At 48.5% G+C, this 22,571-nt stretch overlaps 1 protein-coding gene across 2 annotated transcripts; it reads left to right on the top strand.

Moving 5' to 3' along the window:
- Window positions 1-410: 410 nt before the first annotated feature.
- Window positions 411-22,131, top strand: LOC307207096 (guanine nucleotide-binding protein subunit alpha-15-like). 2 transcript variants are annotated; one of them, XM_079960821.1, is made up of 8 exons: window positions 411-492; window positions 5,481-6,137; window positions 10,224-10,408; window positions 11,867-12,021; window positions 15,645-15,773; window positions 17,451-17,580; window positions 20,204-20,361; window positions 21,481-21,654. In XM_079960821.1, the coding sequence occupies exons 2-8, from the start codon at window positions 5,933-5,935 to the stop codon at window positions 21,521-21,523; spliced, it is 1,005 nt and encodes a 334-aa protein (XP_079816947.1). In that variant the 5' UTR covers window positions 411-492; window positions 5,481-5,932; the 3' UTR covers window positions 21,524-21,654. The 2 variants fall into 2 exon arrangements, with proteins under 2 accessions (XP_079816947.1, XP_079816946.1); XM_079960820.1 differs by lacking the exon at window positions 411-492 and adding an exon at window positions 1,358-1,679 and having other exon boundaries at window positions 20,208-20,361; window positions 21,481-22,131.
- The last annotated feature ends 440 nt before the right edge of the window (window positions 22,132-22,571 follow it).

Raw genomic sequence — 22,571 nt, 5'->3', positions numbered from 1 at the left:
AATTGGATACGACTTGGGTGTTTTTAACGCTTTTTGGGTGTGTGTGCAATGAGCTTTATTTTCCTTGTACCTGGGCTGCTTTCGATTTAACCATCATTTGCAATATATCACGCACGCCATAGGGAAATAAAATCAGTGCCACCCCCCTTGTTTCTTATGCAGACGAGGAGTTGTGGGAATTCAAACGTACAGCGGGCGGCTGAGGTTTCGCAAGGTACCGAAAGAGGAAGGGGAACTCCGCCACCACCACATTTTCAAAAACAAACCAAGCCCAGGGCCAGCAAAAGTGCAATTTCTGTTTGCCTTTTGCGAGCGAGAACTAGGGGGGAAGTTTTGTGGATTGGTACATCTCAGCTGGGGCGGTGAGCAAACAGGATGAGGCCTCGCTAGGAGGAGACTTACCAGAACGGAAAGTTCCCATTGCAACCTTCTGGGTTCTTTTGGTGCAGAGAAAGCAGTTGGCAGGCCTCTCCTCTCCAGGTGGGGACCCAGGTCCGTGTTGCGGCATTTCGGGAAGATAATTTAGGTAGCCCCCTTTCTGATGTCCTCTCCCTCTTGTCTGTCCTTTTCCTTACTGACCCTGATGTTCTGTGTGTGGACCTTTTTTTTTTTGCAGATAGATCAGGTGCTGTTTGGAGCACAGGTGCGAAAACAGTCCCTGCCTCTTGTTGTTGAGTCGTTTAGTCGTGTCCGCCTCTTCGTGACCCCCTGGACCAGAGCACGCCAGGCTCTCCTGTCTTCCACTGCCTCCCGCAGTTTGGTCAAACTCATGCTAGTCGCTTCGAGAACACTGTCCCACCATCTCGTCTTCTGTCATCCCCTTCTCCTTGTGCCCTCCATCTTTCCCAGCATCAGGGTCTTTTCCAGGGAGTCTTCTCTTCTCATGAGGTGGCCAAAGTATTGGAACCTCAACTTCAGGATCTGTCCTTCCAGTGAGCACTCAGGGCTGATTTCCTTCAGAATGGAGAGGTTTGATCTTCTTGCAGTCCATGGGACTCTCAAGAGTCTCCTCCAGCACCACAATTCAAAAGCATCCATTCTTCGGTGATCAGCCTTCTTTATGGTCCAGCTCTCACTTCCATACATCACTACTGGGAAAACCATAGCGTTGACTATACGGGCCTTTGTTGGCAAGGTGATGTCTCTGCTTTTTAAGATGCTGTCTAGGTTTGTCATCGCTTTCCTCCCAAGAAGCAGGCGTCTTTTAATTTCGTGGCTGCTGTCACCATCTGCAGTGATCATGGAGCCCAAGAAAGTAAAATCTCTCACTGCCTCCATTTCTTCCCCTTCTATTTGCCAGGAGGTGATGGGACCAGTGGCCATGCCTACAAAACAAAAACCAGAATTGTTTCAGGGGCATGTTCCTTGGCTGGGGTGCAGGTGGAGCTACCACTCTCAGTTCCTCCTTTCCCCAAATCTTAAAATTCAGCTCTCTGCATTCCCGCATCAGTTTCGCCCCGTTGGCCTTTTTAAGTCCTCATGAAAATTCGGCAACGTTTGAAGAGCTGATTTCTCCTTTTTGAAACAAGGAGAGAGCATAGCTCAGGGACAGGACATGTGCTTTGAGTGCAGAAGGTTTGAACCCCAGCATTTCCAACCAGGAGTGAGAAAGAATCCTGTCTGAAACCCTGGAGAGCTTCTGGCAGTCAGTGCAGACAAGACCAAAGTTCTGACTCCGGGTAAGCCATCTCCTTATATCCCTCCCAAAATATGCAATTTTGCCCAAAAGCACATTTTTGCAAAGCAATTTCCCCTTTGTAGAATGCTTTTTCTTTTGTGTGCAATTTGCATTGAATATGCATTTTCCCCTAGTATATTCGCGATGCAAGTACCTTGCTTGTTTGGACAACGGCATTGCAAAATCCCGACAATGGGTGCGTTTTCGTTTTGCGTACTGTTTCAGAAGGTGTGGCGTAACCACAATACAGCCTTGAACTTCCTCCCCACTTCCCGTTTAATATTTTTTTAAATGATTTTTTCCAAATCATTACAGATCGAACCGTATCACTTTAATACGATGCCTTAAAATCAGGTTTCCAGCTCCTGTCAATCATTTTCCTCTCGTAGCCGAATCGTTTATTTAGTGTCCAGTTGTGATCCTTCGCTTGCAGTTAAACCATTCTTCCAGCTGTCCTCTTTTCCCTCCTTACAAACAGCACCTCTGTTGCATCTTATAAATTTAAAATCCAGTACGCATATACATTTTAGTTCATGGGTAGGCAACTAAGGGGGACGTGGGTGGCGCTGTGGTTAAACCACAGAGCCTAGGACTTGCCGATCAGAAGGTCGGCGGTTCAAATCCCCACGACGGGTTGAGCTCCCGTTGCTCGGTCCCTGCTCCTGCCAACCTAGCAGTTCGAAAGCACGTCAAAGTGCAAGTAGATAAATAGGTACCGTTCCAGCAGGAAGGTAAATGGCATTTCTGTGTGCAGAAGTGGCTTAGTCCTGCTGGCCACATGACCCGGAAGCTGTACGCCGGCTCCCTCGGCCAATAAAGCGAGATGAGCACCGCAACCCCAGAGTCGGCCACGACTGGACCTAATGGTCAGGGGTCCCTTTACCTTTACCTTTAGGCAACTAAGGATCTGGCCCAATCGCCTTCTAAATCTGTACTGCGGACGATCCAGGAATCAGCGTGTTTTTACATGAGTAGAATGTGTCCTTTTATTTAAAATGCATCTCTGGGTTATTTGTGGGGCATAGGAATTCATTTCATTTTTTATTTTATTTTTTCAAAATATAGTCTGGCCCCCCACAAGGTCTGGGGGACAGTGGACCGGCCCCCAGCTGAAAAAGTTTGCTGACCCCTGTTTTAGTTGCAGACCTGTTTGTGCTGGGAGAGTTCATTACTATCTTCCATTGTTCGGTTCCCTGCAATGTTTATCGGGATGGCACAAAGTCACATTCCATTCCTTCCGCTGTTTTCAGACTAGCTTAAGAACGAACCACAGCCTCTCTGCTTCTCTTTTGTGACCTGCTTGCTGCTGCTTACAGCCCAAATCACGCCGCTCCCTTTGCCTCAACCCCAATTACCTTTCTTTCATTTTATTGACCTATAAAAAAATAGCTATATATTGCCGTTCGTAAACAACAAGCAGAGTGGTTTATAACAATCTTACATAAAACCATACAATAAAAACCACGTCAAAATTAGTAGGCCTGACGGAATGGGGAAGTTCCCAGCAGGCAATATCTAAAATGCGATATCTAGTGGCAGAGTGTTCCAAAGGACTGGGCCCTTGACACGGAAGGCTCTGTTTGTTGTTGTTAAACGAGCATTGCAGGGGGTTGGGCTGGATGACCTTTGGGTCCCTTCCAACTCTATGAGCCTCACCAACTTGGGGAACAGCCAGAGATGCTCCTGCAGTTAATCTCAGGGATCTTTCTTCCTTCGGAAAAGCAGCCTTTACTTGCATGCAAATTGAATGGGTAAGATCAATCAACCACAACTTTGTAGATTAACCAGCCGGAACTTGTGCGGTTAACCAGTCAATGAACCAGATCACTGGCCTTCTTCCAATTCCATGCAAATTAGCTACTGGGCTAAGTTCAAGGCACTGGTTTTGACATAAAGGTAAAGGTAAAGGTACCCCTGACCATTAGGTCCAGTCGTGGATGACTCTGGGGTTGCACGCCCATCTCGCTTTCAGGCCAAGGGAGCCGGCGTTTGTCCACAGCTAGCTTTCTAGGTCGTGTGGCCAGCAGGACTAAACCGCTTCTGGTGCAACGGGACACTATGATGGAAACCAGAGCGCACGGAAATGCTGTTTACCTTCCCGCCGGAGTGGTACCTATTTATCTACTTGCGCTGGCGTGCTTTCGAACTGCTAGATGGGCAGGAACAGGGACCGAGCAACGGGAGCTCACTCCATTGCGGGGATTCGAACTGCTGAGCTTCCGATCGGCAAGCCCAAGAGGCTCAGTGGTTTAGACCACAGCGCCACCCGTGACCCTTGGTTTTGACATAGAAAACCCCCAAACACCAGGGAACCAGGATAGCGGAAAGCTGGTCTCACCCCTTTTAAACCCAGTCAGCCACTGCAATCTGCAGGTAAGGGCATCCTGCAGGTGCCATCGTATCAGGAAGTGCTTTGCGCGCATTGTAGGAAGCTGGTCTTTCACTGAATACAGTTGCCAGAAACTTCAGGAAGGGAGAAAGTTGCTCTTCTTGCACTTCGGTCTTGCTTGAGAGTCCACCAGAAGCGGAATCTGGTTTGTTACTGTGAGAACAGGACGAAGCACTCAGTGGGCTATTGGCCTGATTCACCGGCCTCTCCTTATTGTGGTAGGCACCTTTGGAACTCCATCCCCCTTGAATTTAAGTCAGGCGCCATCTCTGTTGCTTTTTCGGCCCCTGCCAAAGACCTTCATCTTCCAACAAGCTTTCTAAGCTGAGATCTTCTCCAGACAAGACAGAAGTACTGTTTTGGGGGGACAGGAGGCGGGCAGGTGTGGAGGACTCCCTGGTCCCGAACTGGGTAACTGTGCCCCTGAAGGACCAGGTGCGCAGCCTGGGAGTCATTTTGGACTCACCACTGTCCATGGAGGTGCAGGTCAATTCTGTGTCCAGGGCAGCTGTCTAACAGCTCCATCTGGTACGCAGGATGAGACCCTCCCTGCCCGCAGACTGTCTCGCCAGAGTGGTGCATGCTCTGGTTATCTCCCGCTTGGACTACTGCAATGCACTCTACGTGGGGCTACCTTTGAAGGTGACCCAGAAACTACAACTAATCCAGAATGCGGCAGCTAGACTGGGGACTGGGAGCCGCCACTGAGATCATATAACACCGGTCCTGAAAGACCTACATTGGCTCCCAGGACGTTTCCAAGCACAATTCAAAGTGTTGGTGCTGACCTTTAAAGCCCTTAGCCCAGGAAACCTGAAGGAGCATCTCCACTCCCATCATCCAGCCTGGACACTGAGGTCCAGCTCTGAGAGCCTTCTGGTGGTTCCCTCATTGCAAGAAGTGAGGTTACAGGGCCTTCTCAATAGTGATACCCTCCCTGAGGAACGCCCTTCCATCAGATGTCAAGGAAGTAAACAACTATATGACTTTTAGAAGACATCTGAAGGCAGCCCCTTTTAGGGAAGTTTTTAATGTTTGATGTCTAATCATGTTTTTAATATTCTGTTGGGAGCCTCCCAGAATGGCTGGGGAAACCCAGCTAAATGGCGGGGTATAAATAATAAGTTGTTGTTTTTGTTGTTGTTGTTGTGATGATGTCTGTATCTGCACTGAAATTATTTTTAAGATGTTTGTACTGTTCTATCTCTGGTTGTCTGCTGCCCTGGGCTCCTTTGGGAAGAAAGGCAGGATATGAATTTTACAATTAAATAAAGATTTATTTATTTTTTAAAAAACCAACCACTTTGTTTGACGGAAAAAACTATGGCTGTAGGTGGAGGTGATCCTGAAGAAACAAAAGTGAACTGGGACTAACTTCCTTCCTTTTTAAAATCCTTTTGTCTTATCTGAAAGATGGGGAGCCTGGCCTGAAGAGGACAATCGACACCTTGCTTTTAAAGGGTCCTGGGTCACCTTGCAATTGCTGGACGGTGGATGCTGAGCGGTTCCAATGAGTGGAATGGAATTTACGGCGGTTGGGCACAGCTCCTACGAATGGCAGGGGAAACATTCGCGAACAGTTCCATATAGCTGCTTGCGTGTCTGACCTCAGCCCAAGTATTTGCTTTCCTTCTCCATGGGCAACCTCTTGGATCATACGATTCCCATGAGATCCCTCACCTTGCCAGCGATGGATCCTGGAAGGCTTCTGTGATCAAGCTTCTGGATTCCCTGTCCTGCTGAAACTTGATCTCGCACCGTCTCTTCCTGGGTCCCTCCTCCATAGGGAGGAGAGCTTGGACCGTGCATCCGTGGACATTTTTCTTACCAAACCTCCTGCACTGCAAAAAAAATTAGTGCTGTGCATGCTTTTCATCGGGTTGGGGTCTTTTCCATCTGGTCCGAGATTGGTAAGGGGGGACCCCATCTCACGTCCCGCCACAATGGTCTGGTGCATCTGCTTTCTCTCTGAGGAGGAGAAAAACGCCGTCGCCATAGATAAAGAAATCAACCGGCTTCTTCAGGAGCAGAAGAAGAGAGATCGGTGGGAGCTGAAGTTGCTTTTGCTCGGTGAGTAACTGCCCCTCGGACGAGGAGCTGCATGCTAGGTTGGGGAGAGGCTTGAGTGATGGGCTTGGAGCATGATCTAGCCTTCCATACTTTTTTGTTTGTTTGTTTAGTCGTTTAGTCGTGTCCGACTCTTTGTGACCCCCTGGACCAGAGCACACCAGGCCCTCCTGTCTTCCACTGCCTCCCGCAGTTTGGTCAAACTCATGCTGGTAGCTTCGAGAACACTGTCCCACCATCTCGTCCTCTGTCGTCCCCTTCTCCTTGCGCCCTCCATCTTTCCCAACATCAGGGTCTTTTCCAGGGAGTCTTCTCTTCCCATGAGGTGGCCAAAGTCTTGGAGCCTCAGCTTCAGGATCTGTCCTTCCAGTGAGCACTCAGGGCTGATTTCCTTCAGAATGGAGCGGTTTGGTCTTCTGGCAGTCCATGGGACTCTCAAGAGTCTCCTCCAGCGCCTACCATACTAGCAAGAAATAATACTCTCCCTTCCTCCTCTTTCTCAATTGTGCCCCATGGATAATTGTTCCCCACGAGCCCCTAAAGCTCTCTTATCGACCTCGTAATGTAACTTGAGGGTGGCGCTGTGGGTTAAACAGCCTAGGACTTGCCGATCAGAAGGTTGGCGGTTTGAATCCCCGTCACGGGGTGAGCTCCCGTTGCTCGGTCCCTGCTCCTGCCAACCTAGCAGTTCGAAAGCACGTCAAAGTGCAAGTAGATAAATAGGTACCGCTCAGGTGGGAAGGTAAACGGCATTTCTGTGCTGCTCTGGTTCGCCAGAAGCGGCTTAGTCCTGCTGGCCACATGACTCAGAAGCTGTACGCCGGTTCCCTCGGCCAGTAAAGCGAGATGAGCGCCGCAACCCCAGAGTTGGCCACGACTGGACCTAATGGTCAGGGGTCCCTTTAATGTAACTTGGTGGATCCATTCCAGTTATACCCCACTGTTTTCTCCAAAGAGCTTGGCATCCATGGTTCTCTCCCTCATTTAACCCCATCAACAACAACCCTGCGAGGTAGATTAGGCTGAGAGGCAGCGCCTGCCCTCCGGTGTCACTCTCAGTGAGCTTCATGACCAAGTGGAGGCGACTTGAACCCTGGTCTCCCAGGCCTGAGCCTCCTGATTCCCCGCGACAGAGTGAGCTCCCATTGCTCTGTCCCAGCTCCTGCCAATCTAGCAGTTCGAAAGCACGTCAAAGTGCAAGTAGATAAATCGGTACCACTGCGGCAGGAAGGTAAACAGTGTTTCTGTGCGCTCTGGTTTCCGTCACGGTGTCCCATTGCGCCAGAAGTGGTTTAGTCCTGCTGGCCACATGACCCGGAAAGCTGTCTGTGGACAAACGCCGGCTCCCCCGGCCTGAAAGTGAGATGAGCACCGCAACCCCATAGTCACCTTTGACTGGACATAACCATCCAGGGGTCCTTTACCTTTACCTTATCCTCCCAGATCCTAGCCTTACATTCTAACCACTACTCTGTCCTGAGTAGATCTGCTGGTGTGTGATATACCGTATTTTTTGCTCTATAAGACTCACTTTTTTCCTCTCCTAAAAAGTAAGGGGAAATGTGTGTGCGTCTTATGGAGCGAATGCAGGCTGCGCAGCTATCCCACAAGCCAGAACAGCAAGAGGGATTGCTGCTTTCACTGCGCAGCGATCCCTCTTGCTGTTCTGGCTTCTGAGATTCAGAATATTTTTTTTTCTTGTTTTCCTCCTCCAAAAACTAGGTGCGTCTTGTGGTCTGGTGCGTCTTATAGAGCAAAAAATATGACACTTAAACATTGCTTGGTTGGCAAAGTTCAGAGCAGAGCAAATTTCGAAGGACGACTGCTTTTCTGGTGCGCATATTGGCCTGAAAAATGATGATCGGGTAGTTTCTCGCTGAAATGCAGTCGAAGCGATGGGCTCACCTTGCTGGAAAGGCGATTCCAGCTAAACATTAGGAAGAACTATCTGAGAGTTGTTCGACAGCAGAATGGACTCCCTCGGAAGGGGGCAGGGTCTCCTTCAGACGAAGCTTTGGAAGAGATGTTGGGTGGCCCTCGGTCAGGGATTCTTCAGTTGAGATTCCTGCATTGTAGGGGGTTGGACTAGATGACCCCAGGGCCCCTTTCCAACTTTGCAGTTCCGTGATTCAGAGAAGAGCGGATTTTGAAGGGTGGCTTCCTTTTAGTGTGCATACTGGTTAAGAAAGTGAGAATCAAGGCGTTTCTCGTTTAAAATTAAAGCTAACATTCCTCTCACTTGAAAGCACCACCACTTATCAGGGAAGAAAAAGAGTTTGGATTTGATATCCCGCTTTATCACTACCCGAAGGAGTCTCAAAGCGGCTAACATTCTCCTTTCCCTTCCTCCCCCACAACAAACACTCTGTGAGGTGAGTGGGGCTGAGAGACTCCAAAGAAGTGTGTCTAGGACACACCTTTTCAGATAATCCTTGCCATGACTAGGGGCGAGTAGATTCATCTGCTTCTAGACTTCGGCCATAGCCATCTAGATCCTGTTCCAAGTATACACTCTGAAATTAACGATAATTTACTTCAGTGGCACTCCTCTGAATAGGAGCAACACTGGCTACAACTTTGTGCCAATATGAATTTTGTATTTGATCTAAAATTGTGCATGTTGTTGTTGTTTAGTTGTTTAGTTGTGTCCACCTCTTTGTGACCCCATGGACCAGAGCACGCCAGGCACTCCTGTCTTTCACTGCCTCCTGCAATTTGGTCAAACTCATGCTGGTAGCTTCGAGAACAGTGTCCCACCATCTCGTCCTCTGTCGCCCCCTTCTCCTTGTGCCCTCCATCGTTCCCAACATCAGGGTCTTTTCCAGGGAGTTTTCTCTTCTCATGAGGTGGCCAAAGTATTGGAGTCTCAGCTTCAGGATCTGTCCTTCCAGTGTGCATATCTTACCCTATAGAATAGGTTATTTCGTCACTTTCTTTGTTTTTCGTTCAATTGCAAAATTCAGAAAAGTGCAAAAATTTCTCTAATTTTAACCTGTTTTTAATTTTATGTTTTAATTGCTGTAACTTGCCTTGGGACCCTGGAGTGAAGGGCACATAAACAGTACCGATTGTTGCTGTTTAGTCGTTTAGTCATGTCCGACTTTCCGTGACCCCCATGGACACCAGGGCACTCCTGTCTCCCGCAGTTTGCCAACACAGTACTGATACTACCGCTAATTTTAAAAATCTATTACTTTTCTGATCCGTGCATTAGTCTGGAAAGGTATGCACCCATCTGGGGTTGTTTAAAAACACAAACTGAATGAAATCATTTTCGAAGTCTAGCTGAGACATGTCTCTCTCTCTCTCTCTCTCTCTCTCTCTCTATATATATATATATATATAATTGAGAAAATATGCTGTTGTGTCAATATTCTATTTAACTGTTTCCCCATTTTGATCAGTCACAGTCCTGGAGTCTTAAGTCCTCATAGGAAACTATGAGTGATTTGGGCGTCCTTTAGCCTGAAAGGAGAGACAATTAAGAGGTAATATGATAGCCAGCTTTAAATCTGGGAAGGGCTGGAGCCATGGATTGTTAGTAAAGGTAAAGGGACCCCTGACCGTTAGGTCCTGTCGTGGCCGACTCTGGGGTTGTGGCGCTCATCTCGCTTTATTGGCCGAGGGAGCCGGCATACAGCTTCCGGGTCATGTGGCCAGCAGGACTAAGCCGCTTCTGGCGAACCAGAGGAGCGCACGGAAACGCCATTTACCTTCCCGCCGAAGGGGTACCTATTTATCTACTTGCACTTTGACGTGCTTTCGAATTGCTAGGTTGGCAGGAGCAGGGACCGAGCAACGGGAGCTCACCCCATCGCAGGGATTCGAACCGCCGACCTTCTGATCAGCAAGTCCTAGGCTCTGTGGTTTAGACCACAGCGCCACCTGCATCCTCTTATGTTACCTTAGTAGGAGTCAAATACCACCGCTACATCGGACCCTGGTTTTCATACCCTGCTTTGAGGAGTTTTTTAAAAGAAAAATAAACAACCAGTGTGTGTGTGTGTGTGTGTGTGTGTGTGTGTGTGTGTGTGTGTGTTTGTGTAATGAAATGAAGGGAAAAAATAAGAGCTCTGGGATTTCTTTTAGGTACTGGAGAGAGTGGGAAAAGCACCTTCATCAAACAGATGAGAATAATCCATGGCTTGGGCTATACGGAGGAAGACCGCAAAGAATTTGCCAAGGTGGTTTATCAGAACATCTTTATGTCCATCCAGGCTATGGTCAAGGCTATGGACATTCTCCAGATCTCCTATGCCCAGCAGGAAAATGCGGTGAGTAGTCCGACGGCATGGGAAGAGGAACCCACAGGGTAAGACCAAAGCATTGAGGTTGAATCCTGACCTGACCAAAGTACTGTTTTGGGGGGACAGGGGACAGACAGGTATGAGGGACACCTTGGTCCTGAATGGGGCAACTGTGCCTCTGAAGGACCAGGTGTGCAGCTGGGGGGTAATTTTGGACTCACAGCTGTCCATGGAGGCGCAGGTCAATTTTCTGTCCAGGGCAGCTCCATCTGGTATGCAGGATGAGACCCTCCCTGCCCATGCACTGTCTGGCCAGAGTGGTGCATGCTCTGGTTATCTCCCACTTGGACTACGGCCATGCGCTCTACATGGGGCTCCCTTTGAAGGTGACTTGGAAATGACAACTAATCCAGAATGTGGCTACCAGACTGGTGACTGGGAGCTGCCGCTGTGACCATATAAAGGCAAGGGACCCCTGGATGGTTAGGTGCAGTCAAAGGTGATTATGGGGTTGCGGCGCTCATCTTGCTTTCAGGCCAAGGGAGCCAGTGTTTGTCCACAGATAGCTTTCTGGGTCATGTGGCCAGCAGGACTAAACTGCTTCTGGCTCAACGGGACACCGTGATGGAAACCAGAACGCACGGAAATGCCATTTACCTTCCCGCTGCAATGGTACCTATTTATCTACTTGCCCTGGTGTGCTTTCGAACTGCTAGCTTGGCAGGAGCTGGGACAGGGCAATGGGAGTTCACCCCATCGTGGGGATTCGAACCGCCAACCTTCCGATCAGCAAGCCCAAGAGGCTCAGTGGTTTAGACCACAGCGCCATTCGCGTCCCCATACGATGTAAGAGATAAAAGAAGTAATTGCTTTTCTCTTACCAGAAGCTGCCCACAAGGACACTTCCTTCTTTAACAAACATGTTACAGTCGAATCAAAATAAACATAGTGCTGCCTTGGTTTACGAACTGAATCCGTTCCGGAAGTCCGTTCTTAAACCAAAGCATTCTTAAACCAAGGCATGCTTTCCCATAGCAGCGGGGGATTCAGTTTACAAATGGAACACATCCAACATGTTTTGATTCCAAGGCAAAGCTCACAAACCAAAACACCTACCGTATTTTTTGCTCTCTAAGACTCACTTTTTCCCTCCTAAAAAGTAAGGGGAAATGTGTGTGCGTCTTATGGAGCGAATGCAGGCTGCGCAGCTATCCCAGAAGCCAGGACAGCAAGAGGGATTGCTGCTTTCGCTGCGCAGCGATCCCTCTTGCTGTTCTGGCTTCTGAGATTCAGAATATTTTTTTCCTTGTTTTCCTCCTTCAAAAACTAGGTGCGTCTTGTGGTCTGCTGCGTCTTATAGAGCGGAAAATATGGTACTTCCAGGTTTGCAGCATTCTTAATGCAAGTTAAACTAAGCTGTTCTTAAACCAAGGTTAGCACTGAAACAACAACAATATTAAATTACGTTATTCTCACTGCTTCTAGCAAAATGCTCAGCTGCTGATGGCTGTGGATACTTACAAAATGAAGGAGATGGATGCGCGCCATGCAAGGATGATCAAAAGCCTGTGGAGAGATGGCGGGATCCGAACCTGCTACCAGAGGCGAAGCGAATACCATTTGCTGGATTCCACTTTCTAGTGAGCGCATTTGCGTTTGCCGCTTAAGGGCGGGCAAATCTGTCGGGTTTCCGGGTGGTGGGTCGCACCCAGTCTTATCCTACTCAGAGTAGACGCATTTGGGCTGCTTGCAACTAAGTTCTGTTTAGAGCAGATCCAATGGAATTATTGAACTGCCTTTCTCCCAGAACCAGGGACTCCTTAGATGATCCTTGGAGTCGATTTCCAACTCTACAATTCTACGATTCAATCGGGCTTACAAGAATCGAAGCAAACACATACAGAAACACAGAAAGCTTAGAAACAAATCAACGATAGTAGTTAAAAAGTAATCAAAACGTAGTGGAATTTAAACAACAGAAAATCTATGAAATCAAGTAAAAAAAAACCAACAACAACAACCTGTGCAGCACTATCAAAAGCCATCATTTGGTTAGAGTATGAGACTCTTAATCTTAGGGTTGTGGGTTCAAGTTTCACATTGGGCAAAAGATTTGTGCATATACAGCCTCGGCCCAGTATACCTGAAGGAGCATCTCCACCCCCATCGTCCAGCCCAGACACGGAGGTCCAGCTCCGAGGGCCTTCTGGCGGTTCCCTCCCTGCGAGAAGTGAGGTTACAGGGAACCAGGCAGAGGGCCTTCTTGTTGGTGGCTCCCGCCCTGTGGAATGCCCTCCCATCAGATGTCACGGAAATAAACAACTATCTGGCTTTTAGAAGACATCTGAAGGCAGCCCTATTTAGGGAGGTTTTGATGTTTTATTGTATTTTTAATATTCTGTTTTGAGTCGCCCAGCGTGGCTGGGGAAATCTAGTCAGATGGGCAAGGTATAAGTAATACATTATTAATAATTTTATTATTATTATTATTATTATTATTATTATTATTATTATTATTATTATTAAATTAAATGGCCCTCCAAATTCTACAATTCTTTGATTCTAAGTTAGGACCGATCTTCATTAGTCTGAGGCTGTTTTCCTGGAGAGAGAAAGATAAGCAATCCATTCTCTCCAGCGACTTCACAACAATCGCTTAACACACCCAAGATATGCTTAGACTTGAGATGGTAGACCTCCATCTGGGTTCCACTATTATGGTGCTGGAGGAGACTCTTGAGAGTCCCATGGACTGCAAGAAGATCAGACCTCTCCATTCTGAAGGAAATCAGCCCTGAGTGCTCCCTGGAAGGACAAGTCCTTTATTGGCCCCGACTGCAACAAAACATGTCTCTCCCACATTGGTCTCTACAGCCACAGCAGGCGCTGTAACTGCCCAAAACAAACAGATGCCAACCCAGACTGATGAAACTGCATCATTTCCATGCGCTTTAAATGTCCTTGTGACTTTGCCACAAAGATCCAGTCTCGCTTAATCATTAACTAGATTCAGGTAGGTAGCCGTGTTGGTCTGATGCAGTTGAAATAAATAAAAAATTGTCCAGTAGCACCTTAGAGACCAACTAAGTTTGTTCTGGGTATAAGCTTTCATGTGCATGCAATATCTGAAGAAGTGTATCGGAAGAAGTGTGCATGCACATGAAAGCTTATACCCAGAACAAACTTAGTTGGTCTCTAAGGTGGCGCTGTGGGTTAAACCACAGAGCCTAGGACTTGCTGATCAGAAGGTCGGCGGTTCGAATCCCCGCAATGACAGGGTGAGCTCCCGTTGCTCGGTCCCTGCTCCTGCCAACCTAGCAGTTCGAAAGCACGTCAAAGTGCAAGTAGATAAATAGGTACCACTCTGGCGGGAAGGTAAACGGCGTTTCCATGCGCTGCTCTGGTTCGCCAGAAGCGGCTTAGTCCTGCTGGCCACATGACCCGGAAGCTGTATGCCGGCTCCCTTGGCCAGTAAAGCGAGATGAGCGCCGCAACCCCAGAGTCAGCCACGACTGGACCTAATGGTCAGGGGTCCCTTTACCTTTAAGGTGGTACTGGAAGGAATTTTTTTATTTTGTTTTGACTACGTCAGACCAACACGGCTACCTACCTGTACCCAGAACAAACTTAGTTGCTACTGGACATTTTTTTAATTCTTTTATTTAATCATTAACTGTTAGGGTCTCTGCAGCTCTTGCTTAACTTTGACAGACGCGCCACGCTACGCAGGACACATTCAGACACATTACAAAGTTATCTTCCCATTTCCTTTTTTATATATAATATTTTTTATTAATTTTAACATATAAATTATAAAATGTACCACAAAACTTTTCACTTATACAATCTTTTTACACTTCCAGCAGCACCTCTGATGATCCACCGTTTTAACCACTTCTTATGCATTTCTTAACTTTATATTGCCTTTACATCTCTTAACAAATCTTCCTCCCCCTTGTCCATTTTTACAATACTCATAATAATACTCCTCACAAAACTTCTTGCAACCCTACAAACGTCGTCTGTTCTTCACAATTACTTTTCAAATGGTCCGTAAATTTACTCTAGTCTTCCGTGAATTTCTGGTCTCACCGGTTTCAAATCCTTCATGTTAGTTTATCTAGTTCTGCATAGTCCATTAACTTCATCCTTCATTCTTCAATCATCAGTAACTCTTCTTGCTTCCATTTTTGGGCCAATAATATTCTGGCTGCTGCTACTGCATATAAAAAGAGCCTACATTCCTTTCTATTTATGTCACTCCCCACAATGCCCAATAAAAATGCTTCTGGTTTCTTTATAAATGTATATTTCAACATTTTTTTCAACTCATTCATTGACCTGGCGATAATGTAACCAATCATTAACATATTCTTTAATTTCTTCATATTGTTTCAGTTTCCATTTACTTCCTTCCATATATATTAATTTCCCATATGTTATCCATTTCCCACTCATATTGACCTTTTTTACACTCATCGCTTCTAATGGAGATAACAAATGTGATGTTTTTCGTTCCAATAGGTTTTTATACCTATCCCAGGTTTCTATTAGAAATCTTTGAAATATATGGCTTCCAAATCCTTTATGGACTTTTGTCTTATTATACCACAAATATGTGTGCCACCTGTAATGGTTCTAAGGGGTTGCTTGTGCGTAAGTTGTCACCCCACCTGGCTGAGTTACCTGGGTGAAGCCTTTCTGTCCGGACAGCCACCCATCCGTGGCTGTCTCAATCGCTGGCAGAATCCGTCAGTGGGCGTTTCTTGAACTTCTTCCAGCAAAGAAGTTCTTTGATGCCAAGTCTCCGCCTAATCTCCCTGCGCGGAATTCTTCTGTGCAGAGAGGGTGTGGGCAGTGGAGGACCCGTGCTCTCCCCGCTGGTCTCCGGTGAGGAGTCCTGGAGCCTTTTTTCCGATTCCCCCATCTGCCCCCCTTCTCCACTGGTGCTACGCTGATTTCTTTCCCCAGCAGATGAGCTGTCCCTCTTCCTGCTGGGACCCTCTCCGCCATCCCTCTGGAGCCCTCTGTCCTCCTTTGGCTCCGATGGCTGTTCCCTGACACCACCCAAATCTGTTATCATAACCTCCTAAATCCAGCAATTCAGTATTTTCTAATTTCATCCATTCCTTCAACCAACAGAGGCAGGATGCTTCATAATATAATTTCAAATCTGGCAGAGCGAAGCCTTCTCTTTCTTTAGTAAGTTATCTTCCCATTTCCATGTACAATTTAAACAACTATCCTTAACATTCCTTTGTAGCTTCCTGTCCAACCTGGACCGCATTGCAGCGGCAGGGTACGTGCCGAGCCCCCAGGACATCCTGCGGACGCGGGTGCCGACAACGGGCATCAACGAGTACTGCTTTTCAGTGCAGAAGGTGAGGCTCAGGTGAGCAAAACCGGGAGCGGGATCTGAAGCCATGCAGCCTTGATGGCTTCGACTGGCCGGCTAAACCAGGTGAGAGATGCCGATGGGTCTCAAAGCCTCCATAGTTGATCTCGGCTGAAATGAGTGTAGCGGCAAATTCAGAAGGGCAAAGTCCCTTTGTGATGGTCACAACCTAGCCCTATCTCATGGTCCCCTTCTAAGATTATGCAACTTCATCGGACGCTGCCTCCACCACGAGAATAACCTTAGTTGGGTACAACTTCATATATACTCCTGTGTGTGTATGTAATTTTTATTAAATTATCTGTTTTACAATTTACTCATTTAAACCACAGAGCCTAGGGCTTGCTGATCAGAAGGTTGGCGGTTCGAATCCCCGCAACGGGGTGAGCTCCCGTTGATCAGTCCCTGCTCCTGCCAACCTAGCAGTTCGAAAGCACGTCAAAGTGCAAGTAGATAAATAGGTACCACTCCGGCGGGAAAGTAAACGGCATTTCCGTGCGCTGCTCTGGTTCGCCAGAAGCGGCTTAGTCATGCTGGCCACATGACCCAGAAGCTGTCTGCGGACAAACACTGGCTCCCTCAGCCAATAAAGCAAGATGAGCGCTGCAACCCCAGAGTCATCCGCAACTGGACTTAACGGTCAGGGGTCCCTTTACCATTAAGACTTCCCTTCTTCTCTTTCCTTGGTTCATTTTGCATATCATAAATCCCTGCATATTTTACATAAACCATACCATTCAGTATTCCATTACTGCAGCCATCAAAACTTATTTACACTGTTGAATTTATCTTAATGCTTCCAACGTTTTCAGGTGTACACAATTCCCACCCCCCAATATATTCAATAAATGTTTTCCCATCTTCTCTAAAGGCATGTTCTTCTTGTTCTCTTATTCTAAGTCTGTGAGTTGTGCATATTCTGTCAGCTTAAGTTGCCATTCTTCCTTGCTTGGGACCTCGCTTGTTTTCGGGCTAACAAATCACGGGCCGCAGTTTTGTTGTTTTGTCATGTCCGCCTCTTCGTGACCCCCTGGACAAGAGCACGCCAGGCACTCCTGTCTTCCACTGCCTCCCGCAGTTTGGTCAAACTCATATTTGTAGCTTCCAGAACACTGTCCCACCATCTCGTCCTCTGTCGTCCCCTTCTCCTTGTGCCCTCCATCTTTCCCAACATCAGGGTCTTTTCCAGAGAGTCTTCTCTTCTCATGAGGTGGCCAAAGTCTTGGAGCCTCAGCTTCAGGATCTGTCCTTCCAGTGAGCACTCAGGGCTGATTTCCTTCAGAATGGATCGGTTGGATCTTCTTGCAGTCCATGGGACTCTCAAGTCTCCTCCAGCACCAGAATTCAAAAGCATCCATTCTTTGGCGATCAGCCTTCTTTATGGTCCAGCTCTCACTTCCGTACATCACTACTGGGAAAACCATAGCTTTAACTATATGGACCATAAAAAACCTTTTTTGACACCTTAATTTTAAATACTCATTTAAACCACAGAGCCTAGGGCTAGCCGGTCAGAAGGTCGACAGTTCCTTTTTTTACACCTTTTTTTTGGGGGGGGACAACTTCTACATCGGTTTCATTGGAGCAGGGGTGGAGGTTACCTTAAACTCAGGAGGTGAGTATCTGTAGCCACCCAGAAGCCAAAAAAACCCCATAATCTCTCTTCCTGTGCAGGATCGTTGATGTAGGCGGGCAGAGATCGGAGCGCCGTAAATGGATCCACTGTTTCGAGAACGTGATTGCCCTGATCTACTTGGCTTCTCTCAGTGAATATGACCAATCTCTGGAGGAGAACACAAGCGAAGTAAGGAGGGGGTTTTTTTTTAAAAAAAATGCATGTACATTTCTCTGTGTGTGTTTGTGTGTCATGAAATCAGGTTTTAAGATCACAAGAAGAGCAGGCCAAGGGAGGGAGTCCTGCAGTTTTGTCTCCTGCAGCAGGGAGTTTCGCAGTTTACCATATTTTTCGCTCTATAGGATGCACCAGACCACAAGGCGCACCTAGTTTTTGGAGGAGGAAAACAAGAAAAAAAAAATTCTGAATCTCAGAAGCTAGGACAGCAGTGAAAGCAGCAATCCCTCTTGCTGTTCTGGCTTCTGGGATAGCTGCGCAGCCTGCATTCGCTCCATAAGACGCACACACATTTCCCCTTACTTTTTAGGAGGGAAAAACTGAGTCTTATAGAGCAAAAAATACTGTAATTTGCAGGTGAGGCATCGCAACTCCTGGCAGATCCAACCTACCTCACTGCTGCCTACTCTCCTACCTCCCTCCAAGGCCAAAGTTGGGCACTTCGGTAAAAATGCTGTCTGGCCAGATCAAGATCCCACTCTCTCCAGGTTTAAAAACTGGCCAGGGCCTCCAAGCATTAGGTTTTATGCCCATATGTGGCGCTGTGGGTTAAACCACAGAGCCTAGGGCTTGCCGATCAGAAGGTCGGCGTTTCGAATCCCCGCGATGGGGTGAGCTCCTGTTGCTCAGTCCCAGCTCCTGCCAACCTAGCAGTTTGAAAGCACGTCAAAGTGCATGTAGATAAATAGGTACCCCTCCGGCGGGAAGGTAAATGGCGTTTCCGTGCGCTCCTCTGGTTCGCCAGAAGCGGCTCAGTCCTGCTGGCCACATGACCCGGAAGCTGTACGCCGGCTCCCTCGGCCAATAAAGCGAGATGAGCGCCACAACCCCAGAGTCGGCCACGACTGGACCTAATGGTCAGGGGTCCTCTTACCTTTACCTATGAGGTCCATCAATGACCATATAGCATATATTCAACACAAAAAACAGCGACAATTTGTTGTTGACCAAGGACAGCTGGACACATAAAGGGCCCCATTACCTTCAGTAGCTTAGGGCCTCATCAAACCTAAATCCGGCCCTGGTCACAGCGTCCTCTTTTTTGCTCTTCAAAATATGGCAACCCTAGCCGGCCCATTCCTGTTCAAACAAGCCCTTCAAAATCACGAGGACTGGAATATTGTTTTATTTTTATTTTTTAAAGAAGAGACCGTAGCTCAATAGCAGGTCTCAGGCTTGGCGTCTTCAGGTAGGGCTGGGAACTGTGCCCCTGCCTGAAACCTGATAGTGATAATAGCAAGGACCTTTATTGCACTACATAACTGGGAAACGAAGGGGACGCAGGTGGCGCTGTGGGTTAAAGCCTCAGCGCCTAGGGCTTGCCGATCAAAAGGTCGGTGGTTCGAATCCCTGCGGCGGGGTGCGCTCCCGCTGCTCGGTCCCAGCGCCTGCCAACCTAGCAGTTCGAAAGCACCTCCGGGTGCAAGTAGATAAATAGGGACCGCTTACCGGCGGGAAGGTAAACGGCGTTTCCGTGTGCGGCTCTGGCTCGCCAGATGCAGCTTTGTCACGCTGGCCACGTGACCCGGAAGTGTCTCCGGACAGCGCTGGCCCCTGGCCTCTTAAGTGAGATGGGCGCACAACCCCAGAGTCTGTCAAGACTGGCCCGTACGGGCAGGGGTACCTTTACCTTTACTAACTGGGAAACAGGCAAAGCAACTGCTTATATACATACCTGAAAACCTGGGCCACTCCCACTCCCAACATGATTGGCTGTCTAAACTTCCAAGCTGCGAATCACGACTCAGAACTCAAGGGCCAATGGCAGAGGCCCGAATCCTGGAATGTTCTGTGACTGGACGTCATGTATCGAATCAGAACACAGGGGCCCAGAACCCTTAGTCTAGACTCAAGCTCAGGCAAACGCAGTCCACTGAATACATAACACAGCCTTTCATTCAAAACAATGAGGACTAGGCTCTTAGCTTCACTTTGAGGGGGGAATGGTAGAGGCTTTGCTTAGTGGGCAGAAAGTCTGAGGTTCAGCCCTGGGCATCTCTGGGTAGGGAAGACTCCTTTTCTCTGAATCTTCTGGGCAGTGAAGGCACGACTGAGTGAGAGGCCCGATTCCTTCCAAGTCATAGAATCATAGAAACATAGAGTTGGAAGAGACCACAAGGGCCATCGAGTCCAACCCCCTGCCAAGCAGGAAACACCATCAGAGCCCTCCTGACATATGGTTGTCAAGCCTCTGCTTAAAGACCTCCAAAGAAGGAGACTCCACCACACTCCTTGGCAGCAAATTCCACTGTCAAACAGCTCTTACTGTCAGGAAGTTCTTCCTAATGTTTAGGTGGAATCTTCTTTCTTGTAGTTTGGAACCATTGCTCCGTGTCCGCTTCTCTGGAGCAGCAGAAAACAACCTTTCTCCCTCCTCTATGTGACATCCTTTTATATATTTGAACATGGCTATCATATCACCCCTTAACCTCCTCTTCTCCAGGCTAAACATGCCCAGCTCCCTTAGCCGTTCCTCATAAGGCATCGTTTCCAGGCCTTTGACCATTTTGGTTGCCCTCCTCTGGACACGTGTTCCTAAGTGCTTTCTTTTCCCTTCTTCCTCCACTTCCATGAGTTAGAACCGGATGAGGGAGAGTCTCGACCTCTTCAGAACCATTCTGGAGCTTCCGTGGTTCTGGAATACTTCCATCATCCTTTTCCTCAACAAGGTGGACATCCTGGAGGAGAAGATCCTGAGCTCCGACCTGGCTGCTTATTTCCCAAGTTTCCCAGGTAATACTTCCTCCTCCCTCCAGCCAACTAGTGCAGAGCCCAGCATTCTCGAGCGTCAGTTATGGGTCTGGGAAATTAAGATTCAAATCCTGACCTAGCCGTGAAACACACTGGGTGACATGATGGGGTGAGCTCTCCCATTGCTCTGTCCCAGCTCCTGCCAACCTAGCAATTTGAAAGCACGCCAGTGCAAGTAGATAAATAGGTACCGCTGTGGCGGGAAGGTAAACGGCGTTTCTGTGCACTCTTGTTTCTGTTACAGTGTCCCGTTGTGCCAGAAGTGGTTTAGTCTTGCTGGCCAGATGGCCCGGAAAGCTGTCTGTGGACAAATGCTGGCTCCCTTGGCCTGAAAGCGAGATGAGCGCCGCAACCCCATAGTCGCCTCTGACAGGACTTAACCGTCCAGGGGTCCTTTACCTTTTGCACGCCTGTGACGTTGCATGTCTCTCTCATGCTCAGGAGGAGCCTGCCATTGACACTGAGATGATGATGATGATGATGATGATGATTTATTATTTATACCCCGCCCATCTGGCTGGGCTTCCCCAGCCACTCTTCCCCAGCCGCAGCTTCCAACAAAACACTAAAATACAAGAACCTATTAAACATTAAAAGCTTCCCTAAACAGGGCTGCCTTTAGATGTCTTCTAAAAGTTTGGTAGTTCTTTTTCTCTTTGACATCTGGTGGGAGGGCGTTCCACAGGGTGGGCGCCACCACCGAGAAGGCCCTCTGCCTGGTTCCCTGTAACTTCTCGCAGCGAGGGAACCGCCAGAAGGCCCTCGGCGCTGGACCTCAGCGTCTGGGCAGAACGATGGGGGTGGAGACGCTCCTTCAGGTATACTGGACCGAGGCCGTTTAGGGCTTTAAAGGTCAACACCAACACTTTGAATTGTGCTTGGAAACGTACTGGGAGCCAATGTAGGTCTTTCAAGACTGGTGTTATATGGTCTCGGCGGCCGCTCCCAGTCACCAGTCTGGCTGCTCAGCGGTTTGGCCTCCTTTGCCCCCTCAATATTGGCCAAGGCTGAGCCCCTTGCTAAGGAATATTGAGGGGGCTGACAGCACCACTGCCCCCTAGCGCTGGCACACGTGAATGCTATCTCCTTGTATTTTTCCAGGCCCCAAGCGAGACCCTCACGCAGCCAAGCATTTCATCCTTGAAATGTACATGGACATCTTCAGGAAGTTCTTGGTCCCTGGCGGCGACTTCGGAGGGGGTCCTTCCGGCGACGTCCACAGGCCACGGATCCTTTACTTCCACTTCACCTGTGCCACGGACACGCAGAACATTGGCACGGTTTTCGAGGACATTAAGGACGCAGTCCTGGCCGCCTACCTTGATGAGTTCAACCTGGTCTAGAAGGGTCTTGCGGACACTTCTAAAGGATCCCAATGACTCCACCCGTTTGCCTTAGAGGAGGCCTGGTGCATGGAATGCGAAACCGGTGGCTCTAAAGGCCCGTTTTAAAACGCCGGCGAGCACAGAGATCTGTCCAGCAGCATCACCCCTTGGGAATCCCAAAGGTGGGGGGGCCAGACCTGGCTGTTGCAGGGTGAGACCCGCTCCATTCAAAAGGGATTTCAAAACCCTGTGCTCTTTGGCCACCCTGCATAGCTGTCAAGCGTCCCTTATTTGGCGGGACTGTCCCTTATCCCAGCGCCATGTCCCGCTGCTGTCCCTTATTGATGACGTCCCTTAAATTTCCTGGGTTTCCAAGGAAGCAGCTCCTCTCCCTCCCTCGCTGCCAGCCAGGGAGGAGGGAGGCTCCAACTGTGTTGCTTGACTGCGCTGCTCACCCAATAAGGAGTCTAAGAACGACTGGGGGGTGGAGCTTGCATGCCTTGTGCCGATCAAATAGGCCGCCTTGCCTGGGGACTCGCCTTTGCTCAGCGCTTCCCAGCGGAGAGGGGACGGTGGTTTTCCTTGCTGCATCCCCTTTGCCGGGTTGCTGCGCTGTGGGAACCACCGCTTGAGGCTTCACTTGGCTGCTGGCTGGGCTTTCTGCCTTTGGCTCGGAGGGGCTCAGAAGTTGAACATACCTGTGCTTGGAAAATCCCTTATTTTGGCTGCTGATCCCTTATTTTCGAGGCTGCTGGTCCCTTATTTTCAAATCTGTAAGTTGGCAGCTATACCACCCTGATGAAAAGAGAAACGGGAGCAGAAACCCTCGGTCTCTGCTTCCTGGTCCCATGTCCGGAACTCGGCCCA

Source organism: Podarcis cretensis (assembly GCF_951804945.1).
Source record: "Podarcis cretensis genome assembly, chromosome: 18".
Taxonomy (NCBI): domain Eukaryota; kingdom Metazoa; phylum Chordata; class Lepidosauria; order Squamata; family Lacertidae; genus Podarcis; species Podarcis cretensis.
This window is presented reverse-complemented; position numbering and strand designations above follow the sequence as displayed.